The following is a 22,851-nucleotide window of genomic DNA, read 5'->3' on the forward strand; positions in this document are numbered from 1 at the left end:
AAGTAATGACATGATTTCAGTGGATTTGAATATCAGGTGCAAATCAATTATACATTTTTCTAACTTAATTAAATGCTGTTCTCTCAGGCCTTTGGAGCATTAATATAATTTTCTGGTTCTACTAATTACTTATATTTTCCTAGTATACTGTCTTTGTACCTACTTACAGCACACTACAGACATGTAAAAAGATGTTTTTTCTCAATTATGTGCATCCTCCATTCTCTCAAAAACAAAAACAAGTGCAGTAAGAAGTCTTTACTAATGCACTATACTGCAAATTCCTGGCTTTATTTAAAGCATTAATAAATATTTTAATTTTATTTTGTGAGTTATAGCTGTGTAACAAGCCCCCATAAAACTAGTGGCTTAGAAACAGTCATCTTAGTATGTCTGTAGATTCTTTGGGTCAGGAATTTGGACAGAGCCTTATGAAGAGGGCTTGTCTCTGCTTCATAATGCTTGTGAAGCTGAGAAGCTGGGAAGACCCTTCATATAGTGCCTTGAATTATTTGATAATGTATCCACACTCATGTCTGGTGGTTGATGATGGGACCTCGGCAGGGCTGTTAGCCAGAATACCTACATGTGGTCTCTGTGTGGGCTAGTTTAGACTTCTCAACAGCATGGTGTCTGGATTCCAAGACTGAGCCTCAGTAATGACTTCATTAAATAGATAAATAAATAAATAATTTAAAAAAATCTTTATTGGAATATAATTGATTTACAATGGTGTGTTTCTGCTTTATAACAAAGTGAATCAGCTATACCTATACATATATCCCCCTATCTCCTCCCTCTTGCAACTCCCACCCACTCTCCCTATCCCACTCCGCTAGGTGCTCACAAAGCACCGAGCTGATCTCCCTGTGCTATGTGGCTGCTTCCCACTAGCTATCTATTTTTTTTTTGGTAGTGTATATATGTCCATGCCACTCTCTCACTTCATCCCAGCTTACCCTTGCCCCTTCCCGTGGCCTCAAGTCTATTCTCTACGTCTGTGTCTTTTTTTTTTTTTTAACATCTTTATTTGAGTATAACTGTTTTACAATAGTGTGTTAGTTTCTCCTTTACAACAAAGTGAATCAGTTATACATACACATGTGTTCCCATAACTCTTCCCTCTTTTGTCACCCTCCCTCCCACCCTCCCTATCCCACCCCTCTAGGTGGTCACAAAGCACAGAGGTGAACTCCCTGTGCTATGCTGCAGCTTCCCACTAGCCGTCTGTGTCTTTATTCCTGTCCTGCCCCTAGGTTCTTCAGAACCTTGTTTTTTTTTTTTTTAGATTCCATATGTATGTGTTAGTATACAGTATTTGTTTTTCTCTTTCTGACTTACTTCACTCTGTATGACAGTCTCTAGGTCCATCCACCTCACTACAAATAACTCAATTTCATTTCCTTTTATGGCTGAGTATGATTCCATTGTATATATGTGCCACATCTTCTTTATCCATTAATCTGTTGATGGACACTTAGGTTGCTTCCATGTCCTGGCTATTGTAAATAGAGCTGAAATGAACATTGTGTTACATGACTCTTTTTGAATTATGGTTTTCTCAGGGTATATGCCCTGTAGTGGGATTGCTGGGTCGTATGGTAGTTCTATTTTTAGTTTTTAAGGAACCTCCATACTGTTCTCCATAGTGGCTTTATCAATTTACATTCCCATCAACAGTGCAAGAGGGTTCCCTTTTCTCCACACCCTCTCTAGCATTTATTGTTTGTAGATGTTTTTGATGATGGCCATTCTGAGTGGTGTGAGGTGATACTTCATTGTAGTTTTGATGTGCATTTCTCTAATGATTAGTGACGTTGAGCATTCTTTCATGTGTTTGTTGGCAATCTGTATATCTTCTTGGGAGAAATGTCTGTTTAGGTCTTCTGCCCATTTTTGGTTTGGGTTGTTTGTTTTTTTGATATTGAGCTTCATGCGCTGCTTGTAAATTTTGGAGATTAATCCTTTGTCAGTTGCTTCATTTGCAAATATTTTCTCCCATGCTGATTGTTGTTTTTTCATCTTGTTTATGGTATCCTTTGCTGTGCAAAAGCTTTTAAGTTTCATTAGGTCCCATTTGTTTGTTTTTGTTTCCATTTCTCTAGGAGGGGGGTCAAAGAGGATCTTGCTGTGATTTATGTCACAGAGTGTTCTGCCTATGTTTTTCTCTAAGAGTTTTATAGTGTCTGGCCTTACATTTAGGTTTTTAATCCATTTTGAGTTTATTTTTGTGTACGGTGTTAGGGAGTGTTCTAATTTCATTCTTTTACATGTAGCTGTCCAGTTTTCCCAGCACCACTTATTGAAGAGGCTGTCTTTTTTCCGTTGTATATTTTTGCCTCTTTTATCAAAAATAAGATGACCATATATGCGTGGGTTTATCTCTGGGCTTTCTATCCTGTTCCATTGATCTATATTTCTGTTTTTGTGCCAGTACCATACTGTCTTGATTACTGTAGCTTTGTAGTATAGTCTGCAGTCTGGGAGCCTGATTCCTCCAGCTCCATTTTTCTTTCTTAAGATTGCTTTGGGGCTTCCCTGGTGGCACAGTGGTTGAGAATCTGCCTGCCGATGCAGGGGACATGGGTTCGTGCCCTGGTCGGGGAAGATCCCACATGCCATGGTGCGACTGGGCCCGTGAGCCATGGCCTCTGAGCCTGCGTGCCTGGAGCCTGTGGTCCGCAACGGGAGAGGCCGCAATTGGGAGAGGCCCGCGTACCGTTAAAAAAAAAAAAAAAAAAAAAAGGATTGCTTTGGCTAGTCGGTGTCTTTTATGTTTCCATTACAAATTGTGAAATTTTTTTGTTCTAGTTCTGTGAAAAATGCTATTGGTAGTTTGATAGGGATTACATTGAATATGTAGACTGCTTTGGGTAGTATAGTTATTTTCAGTGTTGATTCTACCAGTCCAAGAACATGGTATATTTATCTGTTTGTATCATCTTTAATTTCTTTCATCAGCGTATTATAGTTTTCTGCATACAGGTCCTTTGTCTCCTTAGGTAGGTTTATTCCTACGTATTTTATTCTTTTTGTTGCAGTGGTAAATGGGAATGTTTCCTTAATTTCTCTTTCAGATTTTTCATCATTAGTGTATAGGAATGCAAGAGATTTCTGGGCATTAATTTTGTATCCCGCTGCTTTACCAAATTAATTCATTAGCTCTAGTAGTTTTCTGGTACCATATTTAGGATTCTCTATGTATAGTATCATGTCATCTGCAAACAGTGATAGCTTTACTTCTTCTTTTCCAATTTGGATTCCTTTTATTTCTTTTTCTTCTCTGATTGCTATGGCTAAAACTTCCAAAACCATGTTGAATAATAGTGGTGAGAGTGGACAACCTTGTCTTGTTCCTGATCATAGAGGAAACGGTTTCAGTTTTTCACCATTGAGAATGATGTTGTCTGTGGGTTTGTCATCTATGGCCTTTATTATCTTGAGGTAAATTCCTTCTGTGCCTACTTTTTGGAGGGTTTTTATCATAAATCGGTGTTGAATTTTGTCGAAAGCTTTTTCTGCATCTGTTCAGATGATCATATGGTTTTTCTCCTTCAGTTTGTTAATATGGTTTATCATGTTGATTGATTTCCATATATTGAGGAATCCTTGCATTCCTGGGATAAACCCCACTTCATCATGGTGTATGATCCTTTTAATGTGCTGTTGGATTCTGTTTGCTAGTATTTTGTTGAGGATTTTTGCATCTATGTTCATCAGTGATATTGGCCTGTAGTTTTCTTTCTTTGTGATGTCTTTGTCTGGTTTTGGTATCCGAGTGAGGGTGGCCTCGTAGAATGAGTTTGGGAGTGTTCCTCCCTCTGCTATAGTTTGGAAGATTTGAGAAGGATAGGTGTTAGTTCTTCTCTAAATGGTTGATAGAATTTGGCTGTGAATCCATCTGGTCCTGGGCTTTTATTTATTGGAAGATTTTTAATCACAGTCTCAATTTGAGTGCCTGTGATTGGTCTGTTTATATTTTCTATTTCTTCCTGGTTCAGTTTCAGAAGGTTGTGCTTTTCTAAGAATTTGTCCATGTTTTCCAGGTTGTCCATTTTATTGGCATATAGTTGTTTGTAGTAATCTCTCATGATCCTTTGTATTTCTGCAGTGTCAGTTGTTACTTCTCCTTTTTCATTTCTAATTCTGTTGATTTGAGTCTTCTCCCTTTTCTTCTTGATGAGTCTGGCTAATGGTTTATCAATTTTGTTTATCTTCACAAAGAACCAGCTTTTAGTTTTATTCATCTTTGCTATCATTTCCTTCATTTCATTTTCATTTATTTCTGATCTGATCTTTATGATTTCTTTCCTTCTGCCAACTTTGGGGTTTTTTTGTTCTTCTTTCTCTATTTGCTTTAGGTGTAAGGTTAGGTTGCTTATTTGGGATGTTGTTCTTCTTTCTCTATTTGCTTTAGGTGTAAGGTTAGGTTGCTTATTTGGGATGTTTCTTGTTTCTTGAGGTGCGATTGATTGCTATAAACTTCCCTTTTAGAACTGCTTTTGCTGCATCCCATAGGTTTTGGGTCACTGTGTTTTCATTGTCATTTGTTTCTAGGTATTTTTTGATTTCCTCAGTGATCTTTTGGTTATTTAGTAGTGTATTGTGTAGCCTCCATGTGTTTGTGTTTTTTTACAAATTTTTTCCTGTAATTAATATCTAGTCTCAAATCATTGTGGATGGAAAAGATACTTGATAATATTTCAATTTTCTTAAATTTACCAAGGCTTGATTTGTGACCCAGGATATGATCTGTCCTGGAGAATGTTCCATGAGCACTTGAGAAGAAGGTGTATTCTGTTGTTTTTGAATGGAATGTCCTATAAATATCAATTCAGTCCATCTTGTTTAATATATCATTTAAAACTTGTGTTTCCTTATTTATTTTCATTTTGGATGATCTGTCGATTGCTGACAGTGGGGTGTTAAAGTCCCCTGCTATGATTGTGTTATTGTCGATTTCCCCTTTTATGGCTGTTAGCATTTGCGTCATGTATTGAGGTGCTCCTATGTTGGGTGCATAAATATTTACAATTGTTGTCTTCTTCTTGGATTGATACCTTGATCATTATGTAGTGTCCTTCTTTGTCTCTTGTAATAGTCTTTATTTTAATGTTTGTTTTGTCTGATATGAGGATTGGTATTCCAGCTTTCTTTTGATTTCCATTTGCATGGAATATCTTTTTCCATCCCCTCACTTTCAGTCTGTATGTGTCCCTAGGTCTGAAGTGGGTCTCTTGTAGATAGCATATATACAGGTCTTGTTTTTGTATACATTCAGCCATCCATTCTATGTCTTTTGGTGGGAGCATTTAATCCATTTACATTTAAGATAGTTATCGATATGTATGTTCCTATTACCATTTTCTTAATTGTTTTGGGTTTGTTCTTGTAGGTGTTTTCTTTCTCTTGTTTTTCCTGCCTAGAGAAGTTCCTTTAGCATTTGTTGTAGAGCTGGTTTGGTGGTGCTAAATTCTCTTAACTTTTGCTTGTCTGTAAAGGTTTCAGTTTCTCCATCGAATCTGAATGAGATCCTTGCTGGGTAGAGTAATCTTGCTTGTAGGTTTTTCCCTTTCATCACTTTAAATATGTCCTGCCACTCCCTTCTGGCTTGCAGAGCTTCTGGTGAAAGATCAGCTGTTAACGTTATGGGGATTCCTTGTATATTATTTGTTGTTTTACCCTTGCTTCTTTTAATATTTTTCTTTGTATTTAAGTTTTGATAGTTTGATTAATTTGTGTCTTGGTGTGTTTCTCCTTGGATTTATCCTGTATGGGACTCTGTGCTTCCTGGACTTGATTGACTATTTCCTTTCCCATATTAGGGAAGTTTTCAACTATAATCTCTTCAAATATTTTCTCAGTCCCTTTCTTTTTCTCTTCTTCTGGGACCCCTATAATTTGAATGTTTGTGCATTGAATGTTGTCCCAGAGGTCTCTGAGATTGTCCTCAATTCTTTTCATTCTTTTTTCTTTATTCTGCTCTGCGGTAGTTATTTCCACTGTCTTATCTTCCAGATCACTTATCCGTTCTTCTGCCTCAGGTATTCTGTTATTGATTACTTCTAGAGAATTTTTAATTTCATTTATTGTGTTGTTCATCATTATTTGTTTGCTGTTTAGTTCTTCTGGGTCCTTGTTAAACATTTCTTTTATTTGCTACATTCTGTTTCCAAGATTTTAGATCATCTTTACTATCATTACTCTGAATTCTTTTTCAGGTAGACTGCTTGTTTCCTCTGCATTTGTTTGGTCTGGTCGGTTTTTACCTTGCTCCTTCATCTGCTGTGTATTTCTCTGTCTTCTCATTTTGCTTAACTTACTGTGTTTGGGGTCTCCTTTTCGCAGGCTTCAGGTTTGTAGTTCCCTTTGTTTCTGGTGTCTGCTTCCAGTGGATAAGTTTGGTTCAGTGGGTTGTGTAGGCTTCCAGGTGGGGGTGACTGATGCCTGTATTCTTCTGGATGAGGCTGGATCTTGTCTTTCTGGTGGGCAGGATCGTGTCTGGTCGTGTGTTTTGGGGTGTCTGTGACCTTATTATGATTTTAGGCAGCCTTTCTGCTAATGGGTGAGGTTGTGTTCCTTTCTTGCTAGTTGTTTGGCATGGGGTGTCCAGCACTGGAGCTTGCTGCTCGTTGAGTGGAGCTGGGTCTGAGTGTTGAGATGGAGATCTTGGGGAGATCTTTTGCCATTTGATATTACATGGGGCCAGGAGGTCTCTGGTGGACCAATGTCCTGAACTCAGCTCGGCTCTCCCACCTCAGAGGCTCAGGACTGATAATCGGCCAGAGCACCAACACCCTGTCAGCCACACAGCTCAGTAGAAGAGGGAGAAAAAGAAAGAAAGAGAGAGAGAGAGGAAGGGAGGGAGGGAGCAAAGAAGGAAGGGGGGAAGGAAGGAAGGAAGGAAGGAAGGAAGGGGAAATAAATAATATGTTACTAAAATGGAAAAAATTATTAAAATAAAAAAATTAAAAAGTAATTAAAAAAAGAGAGAAAGAAGAGATCTACCAAACCAAAAAAGAAATCCACCAATGATAAGAAGTGCTAAAATCTATACTAAAAAAACAAAAACAAAAAACGATAGAACCCTAGGACAAATGGCAAAAGCTAAGCTATAGAGACAAAGTCACACAAAGAAGCATACACATAACACACTACAAAAAGTGAAAAAGGAAAAAAAAAAAAATATATATATTTTAAAAAAGGAAGAGAGCGACCAAATCAGTAAACAAATATACCAATGATAATAAGCTCTAAATACTAAACGAAGATAAACCTAAAACCAGAAACAAATTAGATTCAGAAAGGAAACTGCAAGCCTACAGTTGCTCCTAAAGTTCACTACCTTAATTTTGGATGACTCATTGTCTATTGAGGTATTCCACAGATGCAGGGTACATCAAGTTGACTGTGGAGATTTAATCCACTTCTCCTGAGGTTGCTGGGAGAAATTTCCCTTTCTCTTCTTTGTTTGCACAGCTCCTGGGGTTCATCTTTGGATTTGGCCTTGCCTCTGCGTGTAGGTTGCCTGATGGCATCTGTTCCCCACCCAGATAGGACGGGGTTAAAGGAGCAGCTGATTAGGGGGCTCTTGCTCACTCAGGCCCGGGGAAGGGAGGGGTACAGAATTCAGGACTATCCTGTGTCGGCCTCTCAGCAGAGACCAGCATGACGTTGCAACAGCCTGAGGCACACCGTGTATTCTCCTGGGGAAGTTGTCCCTGGATCACGGGACCCTGGCAGTGGCAGGCTGCACCCACTCCCTGGAGGGGAGGTGTGGATAGTGACCTGTGCTTGCACACAGGCTTCCTGGTGGCAGCAGACCAAGAAGCAGATGGGTCTTATGCCTGTCTCTGGTGTCCACGCTGATATCTGCGGCTTGCGCCCGTCTCTGGAGCTCTTTTAGGCAGTGCTCTGGATTCCCTCTCCTTGCACACCCGGAAGCAATGGTCTCTTGCCTCTTAGGCAGGTCCAGACTTTTTCCTGGACGCCCTCCTGGCTAGCTGTGGTGGGCTAACCCCCGTCAGGCTGTCTTCACGCAGCCAACCCCAGTTCTCTCACTGGGATCTGACCTCTGAAGCCTGAGCCTCAGCTCCCAGCCCCCACCTGCCCTGGCGGGTGAGCAGACAAGCCTCTCAGGCTGGTGAGTGCTGGTCCGCAGTGATCCTCTGTGCAGGAATCACTCCACTTTGTCCTTTGCACCCCTCTTGCTGCACTCTCTTCCTTGGCTCCGAAGCTTCCCCCTTGCCCACCCCCTGTCTCTGCCAGTGAAGGGGCTTCCTAGTGTGTGGAAACAGTTCCTCCTTCGCAGCTCCCTCCCCGAAGTGCAGGTCCCATCCCTATTCTTTTGTCTCTGTTTTTCCTTTTTTCTTTTGCCCTACCTAGGTATGTGGGGAGTTTCTTGACTTTTGGGAAGTCTCAGGTCTTCTGCCAGCATTCAGTAGGTGTTCTATAGGAGTTGTTCCATATGTAGCTGTAGTTTTGATGTATTGTGGGGAGAAAGGTGATCTCCATGTCTTACTCCTCCGCCATCTTGAAGGCGTCCCCCAACTCAACTATTTAACAAAAAATTTTTGTTTTATTTTTTGGTTGTGCTGTGTGGCATGTAGGATCTTAGTTCACAGACCAGGGATCAAACCCGTGCCCCCTGCATTGTACGCACGGAGTCTTAACCTCTGGCCCGCCAGGGAAGTCCCTATTTGTAGACTTTTTGATGATGTATGTTATTGTGGTTTTGATTTGCATGTCTCTAATAATTAGCGATGCTGAGCATCTTTTCATGTGCCTGTTAGCCATCTGTATGACTTCTTTGGAGAAATGTCTAATCAGATCTTCTGCCCATTTTTTGATTGGGTTTGGTTTTTTTTTTTCGACTTTGAGTTGTATGAGCTATTTGTGTATTTTGGATATTAACCTCTTGTGGTTCACATCATTTGCAAATATTTTCTCCCATTCCATAGGTGTTCTTTTTGTTTGGTCAGTGGTTTCCTTTGCTGTTCAAAAGCGTCTAAGTTTAATCAAGTTACATTTGTTTATTTTTGCTTTTATTTCTTTTGCCTTAGGAGACTGCCACAAGAAAATACTGCTACAATTTATGTCAAAGAGTGTTTCTTCTAGGAGTTTTATGGTTTCAGGTCTTATATTTGAGTTTATTTTTGTGTATGGTATGAAGGAATATTCTAATCTCATTGTTTGACATGTGGCTGTCCAGTTTTCCCAGGATCACTGTTGAAGAAACTGTCTTTTCTCCATGGTATATTCTTGCCTCCTTTGTCATAGTTTAATTGACCATAGGTGCATGCGTTTATTTCTGGGCTCTCTATTCTATTCCGTTGATCTATGTATCTGTTTTTGTGCCAGTACCATTCTGTTTTGATTACTGTATACATAGCTTTGTTCTTAAGTCATCAAGAGGATTCATGAAAAGTAAAGAGTAGTCTCTTTGACCTATTATACTCTTTTTGGTGACAATATGAATATATATGAAATATTCTTTTTATTTTGTAAGGAGCTAAGAGGCAGTACATCTAAATGTTTAATAACATAACAATATAAGGACAATATAACATGTATACCATAGGGTTGGAGGTTAAATTAGGTGATATCATCAAGTATCTGAGTCTAAGCACTCAGTAAATATTAACTGGTATTACTTTACTAATGAATATCAAAATATTCAATACAGTCGTTCTCAGTATCTGCAGGGTATTGATTCCAGGACCCCTGTGGATACCAAAATCCTGGGATACTCAGTGGCGCAGTAGTTGCATATAACTTATGCATATCTCTGAATACTTTCAATCATATATAGATTATTTATAATACCTAATAAAATGTAAATTCTGTGTACATAGTTGCCAGTGAGGGGCGAATTCAAGTTTTGCTGTTTGGAACTTTCTGGAATTTTTTTTCCCCTCAATATTTTCTATCCATGGTTGGTTGAATTGGTGGATGTGGGACCACCGTTTACAGAGGACTGACTATATAGACGAAATGTACCATAGAAATGAAGGGAAAGGTGAGAACATGAAGTTACAAATGCCTTAAAGAATGAATACTCTTTGGAAACAGCATTTCTCAGAATATGTTTTGGAGATAATGGTGAAAAAAGGATTTACGGGCAGTTGAGTTTGGAAAGTACATTCCTCTGTCTTCTATAGTTATGTCTCTGAGAAGTTCTTAAAAAAAAAAAAAATCACCTACTCTACAGGACTTCAGCTTTTAGCAGTATGGTTCACTACATAGCTTGGAAAAACTTCCTATATAAAGCATCTAGAAATGCAAACATCTTTTTAAATGCAAAATTGTATTTCTAGGAAGGTAAGGGAAATAACCCAGGCAAAAACAGCCAGAAACTGGAAACCAGATGGCCTTCAAACCCACCCATGTATTGTATGAATTATTTATTTACTTTTTTGAATACTCTATAGAAAGCTGGAGTAGCTGTATTAATTTCAGACAAAGCAGACTTGAGAAGGAAAATTTTCAGATATTATGTATTTATAAAAGGGTCAAATCTCCTGAAAGACATAGTTTATGAGGCAAAAACTGATAGAACTTCAAGGAGAACTAGATACACTCACTGTTATGGTTGGAGACTTCAGCACCTGTCTTTCAGTAATTTATAGGTACAGCAGAGGCAGAAAATCAGTAAGGATATAGCTGAACAGTACCATCAGTCAAGTGTATTTAATGATGTTTATCTGACAACCACTGAATATACATTCTTTTCAGGCTCACATGTAGCAGTCTTCAAGATGCACTATATTCTGAGTCATAAAACATACCTGAACATGTGCTCTTAGACCACAATGGAATTAAGTTAGAAATAACAGAAAGATAGTTGGAAAATCTGAAAATATTTGGAGATTAAACAGCACACTTTTAAATAACACATGGATCAAAAAAAAAGTCCAAAGAAAAATTTTAAATATTTTCAAATAAAGGAAAATGAAAAGCAGCAAAAGCAGTGCTTAGAGATTAGTTTAGAGCATTGAATGTATATGTTAGAAAAGAAGAAAGATATAAAATGAGTTTCTAAGCTTCCAGCTTAGACCACCAGAGAAAAAGAGCAATATAAGCCTTAAGCAAGTGGAAGAAATATATAAAAATTAGAGCATAAATAAATAAAACCAAAAACAGGAAGACAATAACAGAAAATCAACAAAACTAAAAGCTGGTTCTTTGAAAAGATTGATAGACCTCTAGCCAGTCTAACAAAAGACCAAAAGAGAGAAAGACACAGATTACTTATATAAGGAATGAAAGATGTAAATTTCTTTTTTTCATTTAATTATGATAAAATACACCATTGACCCTTGAATAACACGGGAGTTAATGGCACCGACCCTCCCACAGTTGAAAATTCATGTAGGACTTTACAGCTGGAACTCTGTATTCATGGTTCTGCATCCTCAGATTCATTCACAGATCTTGTAGTACTGTAGTACATATTTATTGCAAAAAATCTGTGTATAAGTGGACCCATGCAGTTCAAATCCATGTTGTTCAAGGACCAACTATACATAACAAAAAATTTACCATTTTAAGCATTAAAAAAAAATAAATTTATTTATTTTATTTATTTATTTTTGGCTGTGTTGGGTCTTTGTTGCTGCACGCAGGCTTTCTCTGGTTGTGACGAGCAGGGGCTACTCTTCGTTGTGGTGCGTGGGCTTCTCTTGTTGTGGAGCACCGACTCTAGGCGCACAGACTTAAGTAGTTGTGGCACGTGGGGTCAGTAGTTGTGGCTCACAGGCTCTAGAGCACAGGCTCAGTAGTTGTGGTGCATGGGGTTAGTTGCTCTGCATCATGTGGGATCTCCCTGGACCAGGGTTTGAACCCGTGACCCCTGCATTGGCAGGCGGATTCTTAACCACTGCGCCAGCAGGGAAGTTCCACATTTTAAGCATTTTTAGGTGTACAGTTCAGTGGCATTAAGTACACTCACAGTGTTGTACAACCATCATCACTCCATCTCCAGAGTACCTGTTAAACTCCCCATTCCCCACCTCCCAGGCAGCCAGTCTACTTTCTGCCTCTATGAATTTGACTACTCTCGGTACCTCATATAAGTGGAATCATAGGATATTTGTCATTTTGTGACTGGCTTATTTCACTTAAAATAATGCCTTTAGGGTTCATTCATGTAGCATATGTCAGAATTTTCTTCCTTTTTAAGGCCAAATAATATTCCATTGCACATAACAATGTGTATATAGTACTTTTTTTTTTTCTTTTTTGGATTTTATTTATTTACTTATTTTTGGCTGTGTTGGGTCTTCATTGCTGCATGCAGGCTTTCTCCAGTTGCTGTGAGCCAGGGCTACTCTTCATGGTGGTGTGCGGGCTTCAGTAGTTGTGGCTTGTGGGCTCTAGAGCGCAGGCTCAGTAGTGGCGCGTGGGCTTAGTTGCTCCGTGGCATGTGGGATCTTCCCAGCCCAGGGCTCGAACCCGTGTTCCCTGCATTGGCAGGCGGATTCTTAACCACTGCGCCACCAGGGAAGTCCCTATAGTACATTAAAAAAATGTATTTATCCATTGATGAACACTTGAGTTGCTCCTGCCATTTGGATGTTGTGAATAATGCTGCTACGAACTTGGATATACAAATATCCCTGCTTTTAATCCTTTTGGGTACATACCCAGAAGTGGAATTGCTGGGTTATATGGTAATCCTATGTTCAGTTTTTTGAGGAACCATCATATTTGTTTCCACAGCAGCTGCACCTTCTTACCACTTGACATTCCTATCAGCAATGCCGATACTTGTTATTTTACGTTTTTAAAAATTTTTATTCATTTTTATTTTATTTATTTATTTTTTAACATCTTTATTTGAGTATAACTGTTTTACAAGAGTGTTAGTTTCTCCTTTCGTTTTTATTTTTTTAATTTTAATTTTTATAATAGCTGTCCTATTCTTTTTCAAATTCCTTTTCCATTTAGGTTAATACAGAGTATTGAGCAGAGTTCCCTGTGCTGTACAGTAAATCCTTATTGGTTATCTATTTTAAATATAGCAGTGTGTACATGAATAGATACATGTATATGTAATCATGTGTAAGTAAATCACTGCTGTACAACTGAAACTAACACGACATTGTTAATCAACTATACTCCAGTATAAAATAAAAATGAAAAAAACCAGCTTTCCTAATGTGTGTGAAGTGGTATCTTATTGTGGTTTTGGTTTGCATTCCGTAATTAGTGATGTTGAGTATCTTTTCATATGCCTATTATGCTTATTGGCCATTTGTATATCTTTGGAGAAATGTCCTTTGCCCATGTTTTATTGGATTGTTTGAGTTATTTATTTTAGGAGTTCCTTATCTATTCTGAATCTATGTGAATATATACATATGTATATATATATGTAGATATACATATATATATATATATACAGATATACATATTCATATATACATATATATGTATTTGGCATGGCCAAAAAAAAAAAGAGTTAATACTAATTGTTGTGAAAAGTCCTAAAAAATATGCTAAATTGTTGAATCAGCCTTTCTTTTTTTTTTTTTTTTTTTGCCCACACCGCATGGCATGTGAGATCTTAGTTCTCTGACCAGGGATCGAGCCCATGTTCCCTGAATTGGCAGCGTGGAATCTTAACCACTGGACTGCCAGGGAAGTCCCAGCCTTGATACTATAAAACAAAGTAACTGCAAAATGATAGGAAAAAAAAAAAAAGAGTCTAGTTATCTGAATTGTATCAATATTTTTCTTTGTTTCATAAAATCAACTGAAGTTAGTGTGTTTAAAGGCATTTTTGGAAAGTAAGTTTTGTTACATAGTAAAATCCTGACCAATTTACTGGAACCTCCAGCCTTCAGGAATCAGTCTGAATCAAGAATAAAGGTCACAGTGATAGAAATGGGATTATTTTGCAGCTCCTCATTCTCTAAGATGGTCCTCAACCTTCTGTAATCTGGTTTCTGCTTCCTTCACTGTGGAATGGATTAATTGAGGTCATTAGTGACTACATCTCTTGCCAACTTTTGGTCTAATTCACTTTTTTTCTTTTTTTTAAACATTGCATTGTACACTTTATTTTGTTGTTGTTGTTTTAACATTTATTTATTTATTTATTTAGGGTAGCACCGGGTCTTAGTTGCGGCATTGCAGGATCTTTGTTGTAGCATGCAGGCTTATAGTTGCAGCACTCACATTTCTTAGTTGCAGCACGCTGACTCTTAATTGCAGCATGCTAACTCTCAGTTGGGGTATGCATGCGGGATCTAGTTGCCCAACCAGGGATCAAACCTGGGTCCCCTGCATTGGGAGTGTGGAGTCTTACCACTGGACCACCAGAGAAGTCACGGGTCTTGTTCACTCTTGACAGTGGTTAAGAGCAGAGAATCTCAAACCAGACTGTTCCACTCTTAATAGCTTTCTAGTATAAAAGTTGTGTAACCTCTCTGGGTCATCATTTAAAAAGTGTCCTCTGATTCACTTTGTTGTAAAGCAGAAACGAATACACCATTGTAAAGCAATTATACTCCAATAAAGATGTTAAAAAAAATAGATCACAAAATAGATCACAAGACAAGCTTCACAAGAAAAAAAAAAAGTGTCATCACTTTTTTTTTTTTTTTTTTTTTGCATGGTACGCGGGCCTCTCACTGCTGTGACCTCTCCCGTTGTGGAGCACAGGCTCCGGACGCACAGGCTCAGCGGCCATGGCTCACGGGCCCAGCTGCTCCGTGGCATGCGGGATCTTCCCGGACCAGGGCACGATCCCATGTCCCCTGCATCGGCAGGTGGACTCTCAACCACTGCGCCACCAGGGAAGCCCCAATGTGTCATCACTTTTAAGATGGGGAAAGTAGTGATACCTGCTTTAGAGTATTTTAGATTTTGGATCTAAAATTGGAATCTTTAAAAACAGTCCTTTTGGGGAGTTAAGAGCATCTTTATAAGTTCTAATAAAATATAAAATGATAAGGGAACCATGATTGTTTCTCATGGGAGATCCTATTCAAATATTATAGCAATATCTAAGGCTTTTACTAAACTTCTTATTTAATTTATTTTATTAGTATTTTATTTTTTAAGAGCAGTTTTAGTTTGATAGCAAAATTGAGTGGAAAGCACAGAGATTTCCCATCTACTCCTTACCCCTACACATGCAGACCCATCCCACATTATCAACATTCACCACCAGAGTGGTACCTGTGTTACAATTGATGAGACTATGTTGACACATCATAATCATCCAGTCCATAGTTTATATTATAGTTCACGCTTGATGGCTTACATTCTGTGGGCTTGGACAAATGTGTAATGGCATGTATCTACCATTATTGTGTCATTCAGAGCATTTTCACTACCCTAAAAATCCTCTGTGTTCTGCTTGTTTGTCCCTTCCCATGCCCAAATCCTGATCTTTTTATTGTCTCCATAATTTTGCCTTTTCCAGAATGTCATATAGTTGGAATTATCCATTATGTAGATTTTTCAGATTGACTAAGCTCTTTTAAAATTGAGATATAATTCACATACCATAAAATTCACTCCTTTCAAGTGTACATTTTAGTGGCATTTAGTATATTCACAGGGTCGTATAACTGTCACTGCAGTCCAGTCCCAGAGCATTTTCATCACTCTAGGTAGAAACTCTACCCATTAGCAGTCATTCCCCATCCTCCCATCTCCAGTCCCTCCAAGCCACCCAACTACTTTCTGTCTCTGGGTTTGCCTATTCTGGACATTTTATGTAAATGGAATCATACGATGTATGGCCTTTTGTGTCTGATTACCAAGCCTTTTTAATAATGGTTTTAATCTTTTCAAAGTATGTTCATGTTTAAAAATAAATGCATAACACCTCTATGAGGTAGACAGGAACTTTGTGACAACCTTTGTGACATAATTGCATTGTCAGATTTATTGTGTCCTCATGACCTCAGTTTACCATCGGATGAGGGAAAGAGGTTTAGAGGTGGCAGGTTAGAGATTTGGAAAAGTAGAGTTAAAGGAAAAATAAGACATGATGATATATCAAGTATAACTCAGTCCTGTGGGATTTCTAGAACCATGAGAATTAAACTTTATTAAAGTGCAACTGCAATTAAATACTCCAATTATATTTAAAAATTTTAAATTGTAAAGATGGGTTGTTGAGCCTTCAGTAGTTGTAGACTGAATCTCATTTCATCAAGGTTGAAAGGATGTCAGGATTGTGCTCTGGGTTATTCCAATTTTTTTTTTTTTTTTTTTTGCGGTATGCGGGCCTCTCACTGTTGTGGCCTCTCCCGTTGTGGAGCACAGGCTCTGGACGCGCAGGCTCAGCGGCCATGGCTCACGGACCTAGCCGCTCCGTGGCATGTGGGATTCTCCCAGACCGGGGTACGAACCTGTGTCCCCTGCATCGGCAGGCAGACTCTCAACCACTGTGCCACCAGAGAAGCCCTATTCCAGATTTTTAAAGTGGAAGCCTGTTGCTACAGTGTGCAGAAAGGGTATGATAAATTTATTTTAAAAAACAAATTAAAGCAAATAATAGGTGTTTTTTGCCTTTGCTACAGTTAGCTCGAGTAGAGAACTTTTATAAAATGGAAAGGTAAAGCATTAATTCTTTCTTTAAAATTTTTTTCCCGTATTTATTTCCATATACTTCAATTTTAAGATTGAAGTATAGTTGATTTATAGTGTTTCTGGTGTATAAATCAAAGTGATCCTTTGATTCTTTTTTTTTCAGATTCTTTTCCCTTATAGGTTATTACAAGATACTGAATATAGTTCCCTGTGCTATACAGTAGGTCCTTGTTGTAAGCATTAATTTTTGAAAGTTGTAAGTATATTTGACATTAGTCGTCAGTGTTATTTAGTAAAGGGTAACATTTTTCTGTAAATTTTACATGTTAGGTTTTCTGTTTTACAATATAGTGTGCTTGTGGGATGCAAATTAGTGCCATCTTCACAATTGAATTTGTAGTTGTAACTGAGTAGAGGAAATCAATAGGATAACAAACTACAACAAGCTGTCTTGTTGTCTGCCATGGCTCTTACCATTTCCTGGTACAAAGGAAGTTCTGGCTAAATTATTGGTTACTATCTGGCCTTTTGCCCTAATGAACTGTGCTGCTGGTCTATTCATTGGCGAGGACTTTTTTTTTTTGGCCTGGAAGCCTAAATGATCGTCCCCATACTTCTTTTCCTTGGTTCCCCTACTTCATCCTACTTGTCTTTCTTGTGGGTTCTTCCCTCAACAGTAAGAGCTCCCTGATCTCTTCTATAATGCCATTCCAAGTAAGTTCTAAAATGAAAAAGTTACTGAAAATGAAAAGAAATGAGAGGTATCTTTAAGTTAATAAAACTCTTGCTCCTATTCACTTGTAATCAAATCTTTGTCTCAGAAGTTCTAGTCTCACATTGAGTGGCATAACTATGACCTTAGAATCCCTTTTACCTACATTGAATTTTCCTGCTGCTGGGTGAGGTGAAAGGAAGTGGGGACATGTCTGTGTTGATGAAGTGAGAAGGAAAGAGTTGGACAGCCAATGAGGGGAGAGTAGTATCTGCTAAGATAGTCTGGGTGGCATTTTTATTTGTGTTTAAATTTTTGTGTGTATAAATTGCTATATGTAACCAAGGTTAGCTGAGAATATGTCTATCTAGAAAACAACTTTATAGTGCTTTAGTCATATTCTATTGCATAAAATTTAAGATCTTCTCAAAGCACGTAAAAGCACTTCATAGTTTTTGTCTAAGAACTTCACAATCAAGAAGCTCTTTTTCTTTTTCTGACTTATCTTCACTCTGGGGTGAAGTGAGAGTAGCATCGACATATATACACTACCAAATGTAAAATAGTTACCTAGTGGGAAGCAGCCACATAGCACAGGGAGATCAGCTTGGTGCTTTGTGATGACCTAGAGGGGTGGGATAGGGAGGCTCAAGAGGGAGGGGATATGAGGTATATATATGCATATGACTGACTCACTTTGTTGTACAACAGAAACTAACACAGTATTGTGAAGCAGCTGTACTCCTATAAAGATCTATTAAAAAAAAAAAGAAGCTCTCTTTGTGATAGTTTCAAAAAAGTATAATCCCTTAAAAAAACTACTGTACCTAATTTTGTAAACTCAAATTAAGAATGTTTAGTTTTATATAGATATTCAAATATGGTTATTGTTCACATTGTTTTTCATTAGTGAAGTAACGCCTGTTTGAATATTACTTACGAATATTTTGTGTTTCAAATGAATTTGCTGTAGGCATATCTGCTTAGGACTTTGGCATGATTTATGAAGAATATATAGACGTTTGTATAGTTCATTGAATCTTAGAGATGGGAGGGATTTAAAAGACTATTTTAGTCCTGGTTGCCCATCTAAAACAGAAACTCATCTTCAACCAACTCTTGACTTTTGACTCTTATAGTTAATTTTTTTAACATTCTTTTTCATATTCTTTTCTATTATGGTTTATCACAGGATATTAAATATAGTTCCCTGTGGTATACAGTAAGACCTTGTTGTTTATCCATTCTATATATACCAGTTTGCATCTGCTAATGCCAAACTCCCATTCCACTTCACCCCTCCCCTAACCCTGTCCCTCTTGGAAACCACCAGTTTATTCTCTATGTTCTTGAGTCTGTTTCATAGATATGTTCATTTGTGTCATATTTTAGATTCCACATATCAGTGATATCATATGGTATTTGTTTTCTCTTTCTGACTTACTTCACTTAGTATGATAATCTGTAGTTGCATCCATGTTGCTGCAAATGGCATTATTTCATTCTTTTTATGGCTGAGTAGTATTCCATTGTATATATGTACCACATCTTCTTTATCCATTCATCTGTCAGAGGACATTTAGGTTTCCATGTTGACTCTTATAATGGATTCTTTTAAAAAATTTTTTATTGGAGTATGGTTGCTTTACAATGTTGTGTTATGGATTCTTAATTGTAGCCATTGGTAGAGAATGTCTACTCTTTCTAGGCATCCCATTCTATTTCTGACTAGTTCTAACTGTTTGAAAATTGTACCCTGAAACTCTCTTACTCTGTTAAGTCAATCATTTATCATAATTTTGTTCTTCTGGAGCTAAATCCTCTTCAATAAAAATACACTTTAGTGGTTTGAAGATACATCGTGAGTCTCATTTCATCTTATTTATGCTAAGCCCAGTTTTTGTTGAATTGTTGGTCATATTATAGGATTTTGCTGTCCTCATCACCTAATGGACATGCTTTAGTTCCTCGGCTTTCAAATGTTTTTGACTGTAACCCAAATAAAGAATATATTTCATATCCCAACTCAACATACATGTAGTATGTAGTTTTAATACATATATGCAACTGAGACAGAAATTTTATAAGACAACATATCTTTACATTGACACTTTCTCCTCTTTTTCATTTTTATAAAACGGTGGTGTTACCTACTGAATTGATTTTATCACTCCCTGATGGATTTTAGCCTGTAGTTTGGAAAACATTGTTCTAATTTGTTCCTGTCACAGAACTGAAATAAGGAGTTTCCAAAAGCTCTGTGTTAGAACAATCATTGCTAAAACAGGTTTTACCTTTATTAATTCAAAGAGAATATTCTGATGGTGGTTATAAAGTAAAACTAACCAGGATTATCAAGTTCTTGGTAATGCATACAATATAATTGATGTATTCAACTGTTATTTTTATCCTTAGGTGGCGACAGACAAGGTTGCAGAAAAGTTGAGTTCTACTCTCTCATGGGTGAAGAACACAGTGTCACATACAGTCAGTCAGATGGCCAGTCAGGTGGCAAGTCCATCTGCTTCATTACACACTACATCCTCGTCTACCACACTGTCAACGCCAGCGCTTTCACCATCTTCCCCATCACAGTTGAGTCCAGACGACTTAGAACTCCTGGCTAAACTGGAGGAACAAAATAGGTAACTGAGGTTGCTTGGGTTTTCTTTCTTTTAATTATCATACAAACTCAGCCATTCATATATGTATATGTGCCATAATCAAAATTTTAAATATTTGTTCAAATTAAGAATGTTTAGGGGAGTTCCCTGGTGGCCTAGTGGTTAGGATTCTGGGCTTTCACTGCTGTGGCCTGGGTTCTAGCCCTGGTCAGGGAATGAGGTCCTGCAAGCTGTGTGGTGTGGCCAAAGGAAAAAAAAATGTTTAGTTTTTGGCTCCTTGTTTATCAGAGCTACTTAACAAAAGTATTCAAGTCTTTTTTGGAGGAGTTGGTCTTAAAACTAAAGTTGGGCTAAAACTTTCTTCTACCTTGGATAGCTGTAGAGATTTGTTTTCTTAATATAGCAAATCATCTAAATTTTTCCTGAATTTTAAAAGAGATTTTTAAGGCAAATACAACTTCCATTTTTGTTTTTTAAACTCTCTAAATAGTCCCCTTTGGTTAAGCTGTAGAATTATTTAATTTAGGATGGATATCTGATTTGTGATTTAGAGTGGGAAATCTCTTAATAAATTTATTCATGGAAGGCTGAGTATTCTTTTCTTTTAATAGTGTGATATAGAATACTTGTTTACTTTGTTATTAATGTGTACTGTGGACCCTGGGTGCCCCTTCACTAATATTACTATCAAAGTTCTTTAGGGTATCAGCTATTAAAGAATTATTGGAAGAGTGTCCTTTTACGTTCAGTCAAGATATATACCACCACTGGCTTTAAGGGTAATAAGAGAGATAATTTCTAACAGCTCTTTTGATATATAATGTACATAATAAAGTACACATGCTTAATGTGTACAATTTGATAAGTTTTGACATATGTATATACCTATGAAATTATCAACCAAATCAAGAAAATGAACATATCTGTTATCTGCCTTTCTATCCCCAGATAGCTGTTGATTTGCCTTTGGTCACTGTAGATTAGTTTGCATTTTCTACAGTTTTATAGAAATAGAATCATACAGTATATACTCTTTTTTAATGGGTTATTTCACTAGCATAATTTTTATGTTGTAGTACATATGAATACTTCATTCCTTTTTTTGCTTAGTAATATTCCATTGTATGGATATATCACAGTTTACCTACTCACCTGTTGTTAAATGCTATAAACATTTGTGTACAAACCTTTGTATAGATTTATGCTTTCATTTCTCCTGGGTAGATACCTAGGAATGGAATGGCTGGTTTATATGGTAGGTGTACATTTAATTGTCAGACTGTTTTCCAAAGGGCCTATAGTTTTCCACATTCTCATCATCAGTGTATGAACATTTCAGTTCTTCTACATCCTTACCAATGCTTGGTACAGTCAGTCTTTTAATTTTAGCCATTCTAATAGGTATTTGTATCTTGTGGTTTTAATTTGCATTTCCCTAATGGTGTTGAGCATCTTTTTATGTGCTTATTTGCCATTGATATATCATCTTTGATTAAATGCCTGTCTGAAATTTTTGCCCATTTAAAAAAATTAGGTTGTTTGCTTTCTTATTATTGGTTTTAAGAGTTCTTTATATATTTCAGGTGCAAGTCCTTTATCCAAATATGTGTTTTTCAAATATTTTTTTGCAGTCTGTGGCTTATTCTCTTAGCATTATCTTTTGAAGAGCAAAAGTTTTAAATTGTGATTAAGTCCAATTTGAAGTTGTTCTTTCATGGACTTTGCTTTTGATGGCTCAAGGTCACACAGGTAGACTCCTGTGTTAGAGAAGTTTTATATTTTTAAGTTTTAGATTTACTGTCATACATTTGAGTTAATTTATTTGTATGAAACAGAGCATAGATCAAAGTTCAGTTTTTGAATATGCATGTTTAATTGTTTTTGTATTTGTTGAAAAGACTGTCCTTTCTCCACTTAATTACTTTTGCACTTTTGTCAAAAGTCTGTTGTCTGTATATGTTATGTGCTTATTTCTGGATTCTTTTTCTGTTCCACTGATCTATTTGTCTACTTTAATGTTAGTATGACACTGTCTTGATTATTGTAGCTTCCTAATAAGTCTTGAAATCAGATAATGTTAATCCTCCATCTTTGTGTTCTTGACTATTTTTGCTGTTTATCATACCCTTGTGAATTTTACATGAAGTAATTTGTACAAAAATGCTTGCTGAGATTTTAATCAGAATGCTGTTGAATTCCTAACAGTATTGCCTTCCACCCATGAACACAATATATTTCTCATTTACTTATTACTTGTGCATGGTATTGTTTTTGTAAATTTAATTTTTGATTGTTCATTGCTACCATATAGATATAGAAATACAGTCATTTTTCTTTTGTCATTCGTGTATCCTGCTGCCTTGATAAATTCCCTTGTTCTGGTAGGTTTTGTTGTTTTTCTAGATTCCGTTAGATTTTCTACATAGATGAGCATGTGGTTTGTGAATAAAAGCATGTTTGTGTCTTCCTTTACAATATGGATACCTTTTATATCTTTTTCTTGCCTTATTGCAACTGACTAGTACCTCCAGTACAAATTTGAGTGTAAGCGATGAACAGATAGCCTTGTTTTCCTGATCTTAAGGGGAAAGCATTAAATATGAAGTTAATTGTAGGTTTCTGTAGATGACTTTTATCAGATTGAAGAAGTTCCTTTCTATTTCTCATTTGCTGAGAGTTTATAAGAAACAGAAGTTGGATTTTGTCAAATGCTTTTCCTGAAACTATTGAAATGATTACATCATTTTCCTCTTTTAGTTTAATATGGCAAATTACATTGATTTTTTTTTAAAAAAATTATTTATTTATTTATTTAATTTTGGCTGCATTGGGTCTTCGTTTCTGTGCAAGGGCTTTCTCTAGTTGCGGCGAGTGGGGGCCACTCTTCATCGCAGTGCGCGGGCCTCTCACTGTCATGGCCTCTCTTGTTGCGGAGCACAGGCTCCAGGCGAGCAGGCTCAGCAG

General features: G+C 37.2%; 1 protein-coding gene across 9 annotated transcripts in view; it reads left to right on the forward strand.

The window, feature by feature from the left end:
- The window catches only part of EVI5 (ecotropic viral integration site 5), a 203,871-nt gene that overhangs the window by 37,177 nt on the left and 143,843 nt on the right, over positions 1 to 22,851 (forward strand). For all 9 annotated transcript variants that reach the window (XM_059082311.2, XM_067042691.1, XM_059082379.2 and 6 more), the window contains exon 2: positions 19,679 to 19,908. In XM_059082311.2, the coding sequence (XP_058938294.1) occupies positions 19,760 to 19,908 (149 nt within the window). In that variant the 5' untranslated portion in view covers positions 19,679 to 19,759. The remainder of the gene's footprint in view (positions 1 to 19,678; positions 19,909 to 22,851) is intronic.

The sequence above is a fragment of the Kogia breviceps genome, chromosome 1 (genome assembly GCF_026419965.1).
Source record: "Kogia breviceps isolate mKogBre1 chromosome 1, mKogBre1 haplotype 1, whole genome shotgun sequence".
Taxonomy (NCBI): Eukaryota; Metazoa; Chordata; class Mammalia; order Artiodactyla; family Physeteridae; genus Kogia; species Kogia breviceps.